The 13,656-nt window shown below is 42.7% G+C and overlaps 1 protein-coding gene across 1 annotated transcript in view; it reads right to left on the bottom strand.

Moving 5' to 3' along the window:
• Positions 1 to 2,611: 2,611 nt before the first annotated feature.
• SNX3 (sorting nexin 3) overlaps positions 2,612 to 13,656 on the bottom strand; it is a 46,455-nt gene continuing 35,410 nt past the window's right edge. Inside the window, exons 2-4 of the mRNA XM_019520131.1 lie at positions 7,573 to 7,668; positions 7,053 to 7,177; positions 2,612 to 3,287 (exon numbers count right to left, since the gene is read on the bottom strand). Coding sequence (XP_019375676.1) covers positions 3,182 to 3,287; positions 7,053 to 7,177; positions 7,573 to 7,668 — 327 coding nt within the window. The 3' untranslated portion in view covers positions 2,612 to 3,181. The remainder of the gene's footprint in view (positions 3,288 to 7,052; positions 7,178 to 7,572; positions 7,669 to 13,656) is intronic.

The following is a 13,656-nucleotide window of genomic DNA, read 5'->3' as shown; positions in this document are numbered from 1 at the left end:
CCCCCCCCCCCCAGGGGCCTACCAGGTGGGTGTGGCAGGTATGCTTGGCAGACCAAGTTAGTCCTTGGCAGCAATGAGGATGTGCAGCTCCTAGCTGGGTCTGGGGCACAGGGCTGTGGCACCTGACTGCCCAGGCAGAGGCCACCTCTGGGGAAGAGCTGGAGCTGCTGAGGGCTGGCAGTGCCATAGCCAACCTGCTCTCCTGGGCAGAGTTGCACCTGTGCAGCTGACAGGGCAGCTGCTAGCCTCTGCTCCTGGGCAAGGCCAGGGCCTGGGAGCATGTCAGAATGGCCTCCTGGTGGCTTGAGGGGCCCTCTCCTGGTGACATATCACCATAGGTGCTAGGCTGTAGTGGAGACTAGGGGAGGCCACCTGTACTCGAGTACATAGCATGGCTCAGGCCAGGGTCCTGGGGCATGAGGATGTTATCCAGTTACTGCATAAAGACTATAGACTTGCAGGCAGCCCCCACCTAGTAGTTGTGGTCAGTGCTGGTGACCCACTGTGCCCACAAGGCAGACCTTTATATGGCACTGGGTGCTGACAGGTCAGTCCTGCACTCCAGTATGCAGCTTGATATGCACATCTATGAGGGCCAATGTTCAAGCATCTGCTCTATGTGAACTGGCCAAAGACCTTGGCTTCTTCCTAGGATCAGTTACAGTCCTGGGAGGTGGCATTTGGCATCAGGGAGGATTTCAGCATGGCTCCCTGGAACTCCACCCAAGTCCCAGCAATGAAAGGCCTAAGCAGGCATATACAGGGCCCAGTACAGCATTTGCATGTGCAGATTATGACACTGCAAAGTGTACTGTATAGATGCATTCAATACAATACCTCTTTAAAGTGAGATTGAGCACAGGCTCCTTTATATTGAAGTCACCCCACTAGCCAAAAACACCATACTTGTATCCCACTTTCCCTTAGACAAGTGGGACAGCCAACTTCAACAGACAGTACTAAAGCAAAAGGGAGCAGAACCTCCAAAATATTGAGCTTTCTAGCAACATTATGGGGTAAGGGAGAAAAGCTTAGCCTTCAGACCACCATACGCAGCCAGGGCAGGTTAGTATTAGCTCCCCATTTGGTATACAGGAAGTAAGGTCTTGCTGGGAAGGTTTAACTAACTAGAGCAGTGATTCTCAACTAAGGCATGTCAGCACCCTAGGCTCCCTTAAGAACATTTCAAGGGTGGTACAGACTGCTATGTACTATGTACAAACGATTCACAAGAAGAATCCACAGTATCAAAATGATTCTAACTTGTTGTGGTCTTTGAACTTTTTGCAACAGAAGAGTTGTTTGTTTTATTACAGGAAAAAATAAAGCAAACAAACAAAGTGAAAACTAAGGAGTGGCATTTTCTTGTGTCTGAAGAAGTTGAGAACTAACCTGGAAATACAGACCTCATTCTATTCCACTGCAGCTATCTCTAGCAAGGGTTGGCAATTTTTTTTTTTTTTTTTAAACCACCACAGAACCCTAATGTTGCTGTGGATACCTGGCCCCTTACACAGCAGTAAGGCACTGCAAGGACAGACATGACAACAGGGAGGGCTGTAGAGCAGATTTGTGGCATGCTGCAGCTTTGTGTTACCAGTTTTCTTCGTGCTGCCCTGGGCAGGGTTGGATCTTCCTGGGCTTGATCTGGCCTGTAGGTAGCTGGCCCCAATTTAGATCATTACTAGAACCTCATGGCTGTTCTCCATCCCATCCCATCTGAGAAGAAAAAAAAAAAGTTAATTTACTGCAGTGTTTTTATTACATGCAAGTTCAGGAATCTTCGTTACTACAATATATTTCTAAGAATTACATCTGACTAGCATTAAGTCAGGGAAGACCAATTATCCAAGCTCTCCATAAGAAAATGATAAAATTCATGATGGTCTCCCCAGCTTTAAAGCCTATGCTTATTCCATTGTTAGCTTTTTGGACAGCAAGTGCCATCTAGAACAAATGACAAGTTGCCAATGGGCGTTCCCAAAAGCCAGGAAAATAAGCCACTACCACCCCCTCAAAGCAAAAAAACCACCAAACCACACAACCCCTGCCCAGGGCTAATAAAAAAAAAATCTAGAGATGTCAAAGTACTGCAGGTTTGCACTTTGCATGATTTTTTTTTTTTTTTTTTTTTTTTAAAAAAGGTGAACTGGTCTGCAGTTCAGTAAGTGCCATAAAGTTCTGACAAGCTTCAAAATTCAAGTTTAAAAGTTTGTCAAGAACAACCCACCTCTTGCTTCCTTGCTACAGCAGAAATGTAAGCAAGCCAGCCAGCCTTTCCAGCTCACTCCAATTGATTTGCGAACTCTCAAAAGGAAAGTTTAGATGAAACCAAAAGGTCTTTCTTCAATAGGAAAGAGAGTACATAGAGAAAACACTGCTTGGTTGGAGTTAAGTGTATGGGGGGGGTAGGAAGATTGTACATGCCTGGAAAAAACAAGAGCTGTAAAAGCCATGTTGCAGCTCCCTTCATTTTGGGGGTGGGGGATTGTTACCCATTGTGGGCTGGCAGTATACTTCCCTAGGATGTGGGGATATTAGATGAATGTTTTGGTTCTTTAAGATAATAAAATTAAAGTGTCCAATGACAGACAGGAAAACAGGAGTTCTCTGAAGTGCATTTTCATTTTTATTTCAAAATTTTAGACAAATGACTTTTAGTATATAAATCTGATTCTTCTTTACAGAATATAAAGATAATTCCCTCATTACTTCAGTATAAAGTGTTTTACAAGCTTAAAGACACAGTTGCATATGTGTTTCTTACATGGGGGTATCCAAAACAGACTGCCTCATTTCTACACAAGTTACATAGACTACATCAGTTAAAGAAATGATCTAGTGAATAAGAGTTGACTAAAGTGAGTGTGATACTAGAACAGTGCAAATTCAAAATAAGGCCAAGTCAGTAAATTGTTAGGTCATTGCAGATAAGAGAGTGGAGAGACTTGTGAAAGTGGATCGTCATAATGATCTTAGAAGTCTAGTCATAGGGATTTAGTTACAAATGGGCGAGCTCTTTAATACCATAAAATAAATGCAAAGACCAAGCAGTGTACTGATGAGGTTAGTGGAGGCTTACTGTGCCAGTTTATCTGCAGCATGCTAAGACAAACTATAACCTCTTAAAACCAAGTGTAAGAATCACTAAACATTTTGGAGTTGGAGTTGTTTTCAGCATTCAGGTGTGTCTTATTTTGGATGGTGTGTAGTTTTTGTCTATTACTTCATCTTGTAGAAACATGTGAAGACAGCGCTCATTCTGAGCCAGAGGATGGCCAGCAACTCTAGGAGAGAAAGAAAGACCAGTTAGTACTGCAAGAAAAGTGTTCTGCTCAAGTGCTCAGGTTTTAGAAGGCTAGAGCTGGAGAGATCTCTTAAAACCCACACACACACACACCAAACAAAGTACCACCAAGCTGGATGCCAATCTTTTCCTTACTACAAGAAGTATAAGCCATTGCTACATTAAATCTTTCAGTACTTCAGCTTGTGGATGCTCTTGTGGACCTAGGGTGGAAGGCACGTATATATCTAGTGGTACATTTTACAGAGAGCCCTCCAGTAGCATCAGGAGACTACTGTCTGTTCTGCATGTCATGAGAGTACCATGCCACACCTATGTTCTCAAGCAAGCATTGCATGTTAGTTTGTTAGACAAAAAAAGCTACAGCAATCTTTAGAAGACAGGGAAGTAAATCTCCAACTATGACCTGGTAATATAGTGCTTTAAGTGGTAGCTTGTGTCCAAAGATGACAAGTCAATTTGTTCTTGTCCCTTAGAACTTAACCCCTGCAAAATGCAGCTGCCTTGATCAGTCCAAGAAAGAGTGGGGAAGGGGAAAGGAGGCAGGCAAGTGCCATCTTGTATCCACCCAAGATACAGACGGTGCAAAGAAAGGGGTAATCTTACATCTCCAGGTCTGACTGCTTCCTGCAACACTCTGTATTCTAAAGTGTTACTAAATGTGGTAAATACCTTTTCTGGTAAGAGCAGCAGCACTAGTTGCATTGCAAGAGCTATACCAGAGAGTCTGCTCTGTGCACTATACTAAAGTCACCAAGACAAATTAGCCTTGAAGCAAAGACTCATGTCAAGACTGCCAATAAGTCTATCAGGGCAACTGCATGGGGGGAAAATATAGGAGAAACAGCCAAAATGATATAGCACTATTTTAAAAAGTTCAACCTGAGCTTGTCGTCTTCACAGGTTACCAAGGAATCAGAAAACAGACACCACACACAACATGCAAACCACAAGCCTCCAGAAACCAAAAGCTTTGGGCAGGAGTTTTCCTAGAAGCTACTCCCTACTGGCTTCAACAAATGTCCCAGCAACTTTTATACTAGTTGACCTAACAGAATTCTTGTTAAAAAGAAAAACAAACAAAAAACCCCACAACATTAGTACTAGCTGAATTTCAGCCTTAGGTTTTAAGGGAACATGGAAGCATAGTATGACAAATGCTTGCTTTAAAAGCAGGCAAGATCTTGGTTCCCTACCTTGTTTATTTCCAAATAGTAGCATGCACTATTGTTAGAAAAAGCTTTTTTCATTAGCTTAGCTCAAGCCATTAAGGTAGATTATGCTGAACACCTCCTTATGATTCATAAAAGAAGAAAACCCAAACAAGAGTTTTGCCTGAAAAACTGCCCAGTAATTGATGCCTCTCGAAATACAGCTGGACCAGCAGCAATAACTAGCTACATTAAAAGCCAGTCTCTCAGGTTGACTTTGTTTCCTCTACATTTCCACAAGATCAATGCATTGCTAGCTATTCAAAATAGATTCAGTTTTTCCCAGCAAGCTTATGGACAACAATAAGTCCATCTAGGGGCAAACAGCCAATTAAAAGGAACCCAAAGACTTTGCTGTTGCAAGATGCTTTTTGCTTCTACTGTATGCTGTTCAAGAAAAGCTTGCCAGTAAGATAGTTGCTTCCCCTTCCATCATTTCCTCCTCCAAGAGATGCATGTTAAGTGTTATGCTCAGTGCAGTATGCACTTCTAAAAAGAGGCTTGCCATGAGCTCTATTCTTCAAAATTTGGAGACATTTGAGTGTTTCACCATGAAATCCTGTTACAGGCATAAGACACTAAGCATCAGACAAGCCATATACTTAAGGGCATTCTCTCCAATGATGCATACAGCCTTCTTCCTAGAGACACTTGCTTGGTAAAGCACCAGTGGTCATTTAGCAATGACAACTAGTTGGAGAAAGGAGGGAGAGTTGCCAGCCTCCAGACCCCAGTTGGTAGTTTTTGAAAAAAAAAAATACCAATAAAAGTATCATTAGCATTCTGATCTGGGAAAGGTGGCAGACTTCTGAACAGGTTAGGTAGTCCAGATTTATGAAGCACATGGATAATAAATAAAAATAGATGTCTAGGCACACCAAGCATGAATAAAAGTAGGTTTAGTATTGGTTTAAGAGGGTATTGAGAGAACCATTTGTAAGTAATTAAGTGATTCCAGAGGAACTAGGGTCTGTTAGAGACAAATGAAGCACTCTAGAATGAGTTGGAACAGATCAAATTTATACTTAAGATCTGCTATCCCCAGGCTCAAGTTACTCTTCAAAATATGCACTTAATCCACACTTAAAAAAAAGTTTGAGTACTAAATACTCAGAGGCCAACAAGCGTCTTTAAAAAAAATCTCAGTTTAAGACAGACACTATCCATCAGAGCGCACACGCCCCTACTGAACTAAGCCACATTTGAAGTTACCTCAGTAGCTTACATTTTTTACTATACAACCTCCAATTTGTGGACATGCCCACACCACACAACCCTTTCCCCAGGCAAAGGAAACTGTTGAGTACTCCAATTGATTTATAGTGACAACCATTACCCAGATGCATTGGGACATGTTTACTTATTCATCTTCCAGTATGATCAGTTGGAATTTTAAAAAAAAAGTCAAGGTTGGGAAATGCATCTTCACAGATTTATGCAGCACTTCTCTTTACTTTCCAATAATCTGTGGATGCAACTGGCATTAAGCTTTCTATCACTGCAGGTCTAAACTCAAGTAATAAGATGCTAGCTCTGCTTCCTTGAGAGAGCTTATGTTACCAAGTTGGGCTGTGTAGAAGTAATAGAATTACCTGGGTAGTTTGTTACTTGGCATGTAGCTAGAACACTATTTGAGATTATGAAGACAGGAGTATGAAACTGGAGATGGGGCTACTGAAACTCTGGGTTAGGGTCAGAAGCAAGTGCAAGGAAGGTGATGTCATGGTGGGTGTGTCTGCTACTGACCACAAGACCAGGAGGATGGAGGTACATGAGGCTTCCTTCAGACAAAAGTAAGTGGTGCAAAACTTTAAAGAGGAAGAAGGAGGAGGATGTGGGGGAAGGGGAGTGGGAAGAAACAGAAAACCCAAGTCATGGAGCAGGTCCTCAAGGACTAATTTCTAAGCACTTGAATCCATGTTGACTGTTCCTGATCTTCTCCACCAGGGGAGAGTCAAGCCTAATCAACCTCATCATAGAAGGCAGTTAGATGCCTGGCTTTGTGGCTATGGAGAGAGCCTTAGCAACAATAATCAAGTTGGAGATGGTCCTGCTTTGAGGTTGGACCAGATGACTACCTGAGGTTCCTTTTAACCCTAATTTTCTATTGGAGAGAAACACTTACTTTCAGAAGGGATATTTTATAATAATAAAAAAAATGCATCATTATGAGCTACCAATACCTTCCTTCCATCTGCAAGGAAACTAAATGGCTACAAATCCATTGCAAACTTTATTGTTCATCTGGTGAATCATACCCTTTTCAGTTTGACAAGCAAAAAACTATTTTTGAATGCTGTAATTGGAACAGTAAGTTGCATAAATTAAAGCAAAAACCCCTGAGATCATACCCTCACCTCAGTTATTCAGGTGTTAATATTAAGTTTTAACACTGTAAACTTGGAGCTTTCAATTGGTTTTTGCTTCAGCCAGAAAGCTGTTCATATGATTGTTCTGTATATAGCATTACCACTGAAGTTCGAGTTTAGAGACTTTTTTGGTTTAGAATGCTAAGAAAAGAGTTCACAACTCACTTATTTATGAATTGCTCAAGACCTTGTTTTCTTTCTTCTATAAAAGAATCATCAAAAATGCCATCGTCTCCTCTAAAAGGAAGCTGACGAAGAAGTGCTTTTCCAGGTAAAGGTGGTACCACAACCTGAAATTTAAAAAAAATAAAATAAAATAAAATTATCATCTCCATAAACCCTGACCAGCAAGCTGTGAAGGGACATAAAACTGTCTCTAGCAGTGACTTTGTAGTATAGTCCATTTGTCAGAATAAGCTAGTGTTGCCCATGCAGAAGCAAGGTCATCCACACAAATCTCAATTAGACCTTTCAGCCACTTCAGGGTGCTAAGAACACTCAACATTTTATTTCAATTAAAAAAAAAGAAAAGATAAGTTGCAACACTGGACCATTGCTTAACACCTGGCTGAACCCAGAGAAGCCATGCCACCACTTGTATACAAGCATTGTATATTTTTACTAGTTAATTTTGTAATTGAGTACTAGGTAGCTTCACTTTTTTTTTTTTTTAAGCATTACTCACCTTGCTTTCTCTTTCTAGCTCATTTCTCAGCCATTCAAAGTCACTGTACCTCCTTCTGACAGTAGATTCTTTTAATTTGAAGATAGGAAGATTCGTCTGAAAGAGAGCGCATCACTATTATCAGCCACCACTACAGGAAGAATGACAGAAGAGGAAACTGCTTCTTAAAAAAAAAAAAAAAAAAGCAGTCTGAGTCAGGATGCACAAGACCCTTTCCTCTAGTCAAGGAGAAAAACACTGCAGAATTCCAGAGATGTAATTCTGCCTTAAGCCCAGTGTTGGTCCGGCACAAACATTTAAGGACTACACAGGTCACCAGGGACTGTAGAGGGAACCAAATCACTGATGTGGAATGTGGGAGAAAAAAAGAAGGAATCCTGAGCAACTGGAGAGCTGGAGGATAGAAGATACATAGGAAAGAGAATGCTCCTCATAGAAAGTAGGCAAAGTCCATGTAAAGTGATATTAAGGAAGGAGACTTGGTCTATGTACACAGGCTAGAAAAAGATGCTGACAGTTTTTTGTTTGATTTGATTCCCAAGTCCTGTTCCTGCATCAAGGTTGGACTTGTATTAAAACCAAAAACCGTCTCATGGCCAAGGATGGGAGGGCTGAGTTGCCCAGACTTTAAAGATCCTCAAAATATGGGTAAAAGGTACTCTAGGAGGCGGCAAGGTTCCTGGTGTAGGGAAATAGGGACCTCTCTATCCCCAAACCCCTCAAACAAACAGGTAGTGCAGCCACTGGCTGCTTGAACAGCTTTCATGTTTCACTATTTTAACTCATTGTGAAGTTAAAGATTTCATAGATTAAACTAGGGAAGTCTACCTGGCAGCCCACAGCTGCATGCAAGGAGTTGAAGTGTGGCAGTCTGGGGCCTGCAACTTTTCCCCCCAACCCCCATTGCTCTGACAGCAACAGCAGCCATAGCCTCTAGGCTCCCCAACCCATTTCTGCCCCCAGGTGGCAGTGAGGGGGCAAGGGGCACTGAGGGCAAGCCCAGGTTCATGTGTAGAAGACATCTTGTGCAGCACTGGGCAAAAAAGACAGCATCTCATTTGTATGCCTGCATGTTGCAGCAGGGGAATGGGGTGAGCAGTGCCTACATAGCTGTGGCTCCACCAGTAAGCCTGGTAGGGGCCACTTTTCCTAGGGCCACACAAGTTAGACAGCTCTGGATTTAAAGTTAAATGAGGAAGAGAGAAAGAAAAATAAAACTGACCACTGCATATTTGTTTGAGGGCCATTCATAGGATTGTTGGAAGTAGGCACTTAAGCCTAGCGGTTACTCAAGGTTTATTCTGGGCAGAATGACAAGTTAAATGACCTAGAAGTGCCATGCATCTTATGAAATAAACATAATAATGTGTGCATAGATCCTAAATAAGTTTCTACAGAGAACTGTTCAGTTTAGACAAGCTTGGTACCAAGTCTCAGAAATTCATAAGCAACTCTGCTTGGTTTCGTACCTTCCAGAGGCTGTTTTAACACCATGTTTCAGGCATGCAATCTAATCTCTGAAGGCTTAAAAGCACTTGAAGCCTTTCCCAGGTAACTACAACAAGCAATAACTAAGAGCAAAATTTAGCATAATAAGAGTCTTGTTAGGTGCAAAGTCAAGCTTATATTTAAGGATGCTGGCTTTGTGCTGGAGAATAATCTCCCCCCACCCCCCCAACAGGGAATAAAGTTAAGCCCCCTAGAGTGCAGAATGAAGATTCCCAGAAACAGAGCACTGGATTATCTCTCTCCAATTTCACCTATTGGCTTTTTAACCAAGTTCAGCCTTCCTTATTAAGATATTAAGTCTTTGTAAGTGTCTAAAGGTAGGAAAGCCTTTACAATACAGAGTATTTTCTGCAGGTGAGAGTTTACATTAAGATCCCTCCTCAAGTTACTTGACAAAAGGGATTAGCTGCTCTTTTATTCAGTGTTAAGATCAAACCTGTGAAAAAGTTTTCCAGAAGTATGAAAATTCTTGGGTATGAAGTCTATGAAGTTAATCTCTGAACAATACATCAGGCTTACAGATACAATGCAGGAGAAGTGCCAGTTCAGCTCATCTTACCTTCCACATTCCCTTTTGAACTTTTGACATGCATGTGATTCTCTAACTCGTAAGCTTAACTATTTCAGTACTTGCAATGCATTTCTTCTCTTTCCCAAGATACTTCTAGTTTTGAAGATTAGTGAATCACTAGATTTGCTTTGTAGCATTTGGGAAATCTCTATCCAATGTATCAGCATATTGAGTGACACTTCATGATGAGTCTCTTGACCAATTCATACAATGCTTGTGCATCTAGTAAATTATTGATATAGATAACCATGATTAAGTTATGTACTAAAAAGTTGAGGAGCAAGTCAGGCTCCTATCTACTGTACCACAATTTGTTTCATAGGAGTGAAATGCTAGAAGGCAAGGGCTTAAAAACAAATTTAAAACCCCCATTTCCCCTTAAAAAGGGAGATCTTGCCAAGTCAGAAGTAGGTAAAATTTGTGGTGCCAATACAAACAAGCAGCCCTCCTAAACCCATGTACGCATTAGGCACTTTCCTCCCCCCCCCATGTAACAAGATTAGCTTTTCATTCTGTTACTCAGCAAGTCAGCCAAAAAAAGTCACATGAGGGAGGGATAACTGCTCCTGAAGGAACAGGGACTAATGGCTCCTGAAGTCCAGCTACATTCCTTTCTTTCTGGACTATTAATTGAAGAGCTTTTGCAATCCGAACTTGCCATTAGTAGATAGGCAACAGATGACAAGTCCAGCTCACCTCTAGAGCAATGACAACTTTCCATGATTAAAGAGCAATAAGCATCATCAGCAGAGGGAAGAGACTACAGAAATAGTATCTTTGACTCTGTTACCAATATCAGAATTATACCAAGGGGTTATTCCAAGAGACTGCCACTTTTCTTTTCCTGTTACAAAGAGAAGCAAGGTGGATTATATATCTTGTCAAAATTATGCACTATCAGGGTGTCCCATTTACTCTACAGGAGTCAGGCCACTGAAGCCAATGCTTCATTTTCCACCAGGAAGAGATGACAAGGGTAAGAAATAAGATTTATTCTGCAAGTCAATCCTACAGTTAATAGCTCAAGAAGCATGTTTTTGGCTTCTACAGGTGGTTTTGTAGCCAGATGACTCCAATCTCTTCCCAGCAGTGTGGGCTATGGGGAAGAAATCCTTAGGCCAGAGCTTGACCCATGAATCCCCAATCCCATTGTTGGCAATAGATGGAGGCACCTTTAACTGTTGGACACAATTGGGTGTCTAATTCCAGCTTTAAAAAATGGACATCTATTCTTATAGTCCAGTTGAAGACTCATTCTTCCCTTTCATAAAATTCTACCAATTAAAAAAAGGCTCTAGACAATGTCTTATTTACTGAGCTTAAAATACTGATATACATTAAGTCTTCCAAATTTAAAAAGGCACATGGCTGCCCGAATGGACAACTAGGCCAGAGTTTCCCTGGCTTAAGCTACGATCCAAAAGCACCAAGAACCTCAACTGTAACCATAACCAGATACTCTAGGAGCCCAGGTAGCTGGTCCAGGGAGTAGAACTAAGTGTCTATTAAACTCAGTTGGAAAAAAACGTGTTACACTAAACAGCGTTTGGGACTAGTGGGTGGCATTCCTGCTTTAGTTCAGGACCACTGCTGTCAATTCTAGGATTTCTGGAAGCATCCCCCCCCCCAAAAAGCCCTTCCAAAACAGAAGTCAGGGTTGGGGGCATTCAGGAGTATTCAAGAAAGTATTGTTACATAGCAAGTAGGCCACCTACACTGTAAGAGCCACAAGAGAGATTCAGATCTAAGCCTAGAAAGGCATCAAAAGAAGCTACAGTTCCTGTTGAAATGGAGGCAATGCAGTCTTAGATTTGGCTCAGGGAGTTTATTAAAAAAAAAGTTTGGTACAAATCCAGCTAAATTGCTAGTTTAGTCAAGTTTGAGGCACCTCATGGTATCTGACACCATGAGTCACATGGTCAGATGTCTGCATATTGGCAATGACCCATGATGTGCTCAAGAGACAGCTGGCTGAGACTACCCATCAGAAGAGATGGTAAGGAGTGGGGGAGAATTCAGTTAGTCCCCTCAAATACACATGCACCCATCATGGGCTCAAGGACTGTTTAAGGCTCTTGAACATTTCTTACAACAGCAATTTTGCATACAGCATATAAAATGTCGCTCAAGATGGTTTTATAGCTTGTAAACTCTGCACCAATTCACTTACTATGTATGGGGTCTTGTTTCAAGTGCTATTCAGTAATTTCTTAACCTCTTTACCATTGGCTACCACAGATTATGCATCTTTGATTATGTTAACATACACCAGCTATGTACCCAACATGCACAGGGTCCTATACCATTTCCCACCTCTACAAAGGTGCATAAAATAATCATGATTAAGTTTTCTTTGAAATAGTTAAGAAAGAGGTACAATTGTGCCACTAAAGCAGAACTTTGGAGAAGGGGAAAAAAAATTCTTTGGACTTCTGGTTACTGCTCAACTACACAGAATTACTGGAAGGTTTGTTTCCTCCAACTTACTGTTGTGGGAACTTAAGTGATGTTTCTTCTAATCTACCGAACCCAGAGTCATGATGTGCCCATGAACTAAAACCTTAGAATTTGCTAGGTGCAGAACAAGTGGCTAAGAGCATAGCTCAGGAGCAGCCCTGACAAGCCAATACACACACTCAAACACACAAAGCTAAGTAGTATCTGCAGAGCACAGACATGTGCTTGCAGTAGAGTAACCTCAGTTTTGAGAGGTAGCATATATTACTGTAGGACACAGGGTTTACAGAACCATGGTGGGATTCATCCCATGACTGGGCAGTTGGCATTATAGGCTATAGGCTTTACAGGCGGGATAGAGAAGGAAGGAAAGGTGGGGGTGTGGCACTCTATGTCAAGGAGCAATATACATCCTCTGCCAGCAGAATGGGCTCAGAGGAGGGGCAAGCTGAAGTGCTCTGGATCAAGATACAAGGGGGCCATGGGGAGAGGGATCTAATGGTGGGGGTCTACTACAGACCCCCCAGCCAAGGGGAGGAGCTAGACCAGGAATTTTTGGGCCAGTTTGCAGAGGCACTTAAGGCAAGGGATGTATTTGTCATGGGCGATTTAAAATTACCTGGACATCTGCTGGGAGGAAGAGTCAGCCAGGTCGGCCCATTCCAGGAGGTTCCTGGCTGAGATACAGGACCTCCACTTGATTCAGGAGGTGCACAGTCCCAGAGGAAATGCCCTGTTGGACCTGGTCCTGGCCACAGGTGACGACCTGGTAAGGGACCTCCAGGTTCTTGACCACCTGGGTGATAGCGATCATTGCTTGCTGGACTCATCATCCAGCACAGGGTATCAAGGGCCTGCAGCAAGGCAGTAGCCCTAGACTTCAAGGAGGGCCAACTTCAACAAGTTGAGGTTAGTGGGAGAGGTGCTGGGGTTCAAGGGCAGGGGAACTCAGTGCCCAAGATGAGTGGTTGTTCCTTAAGGAGACAATACTCCGGGCCCAAGGGGTGACCATCCCAACAAGAATCCCAACAAGAAGCAAGGGGGGCAAGAGTGCCTGAGAGGCCCCCTGGCTCACCAAGGGCATCCAGGAATGCCTGATTGCCAAAATAAGGCGGTGTACACCCGGTGGAAGGGGGTGCTACCTCCTCTGCTCATGCCTGTAGGGGGGCTGTCAGGAAAGCTAAGGCAGTCAGAGCTAGGACTAGTGTCCAAGATCAAAGATAATAAGAAGTCCTTTTTCAAATATATAGGGAGGATGAAGAAAGCACCAGGAAACGTGGAGCCCCTGCAAGATACTCTGGGCAATCTGGTGGTTGCAGCACAGGAGAAAGCAGACCTCTTTAACCAATTCTCACCTCTGTTTTCTTGTGCAGGGACTGGGACTTACCCACCGTGTTGCAAGACGGACTCGAGAGGAATGCCTCCAGACCTCAGGTTGGGGAGGACTGGGTTAGAGAGCTTCTGGAGGAGCTGGACATGTTCAAGTCAGTGGGTCCAGATGCTCTCCACCCCAGGGTGTTCAGGGAGCTAGCAGGGGTTATTTTAGG

Source organism: Gavialis gangeticus, unplaced genomic scaffold (assembly GCF_001723915.1).
Source record: "Gavialis gangeticus isolate Ggan-Ray unplaced genomic scaffold, GavGan_comp1, whole genome shotgun sequence".
Lineage (NCBI taxonomy): Eukaryota > Metazoa > Chordata > Crocodylia > Gavialidae > Gavialis > Gavialis gangeticus.
The sequence above is the reverse complement of the archived record's forward strand: the minus strand, read 5'-3'. Positions and strand labels throughout refer to the sequence as shown.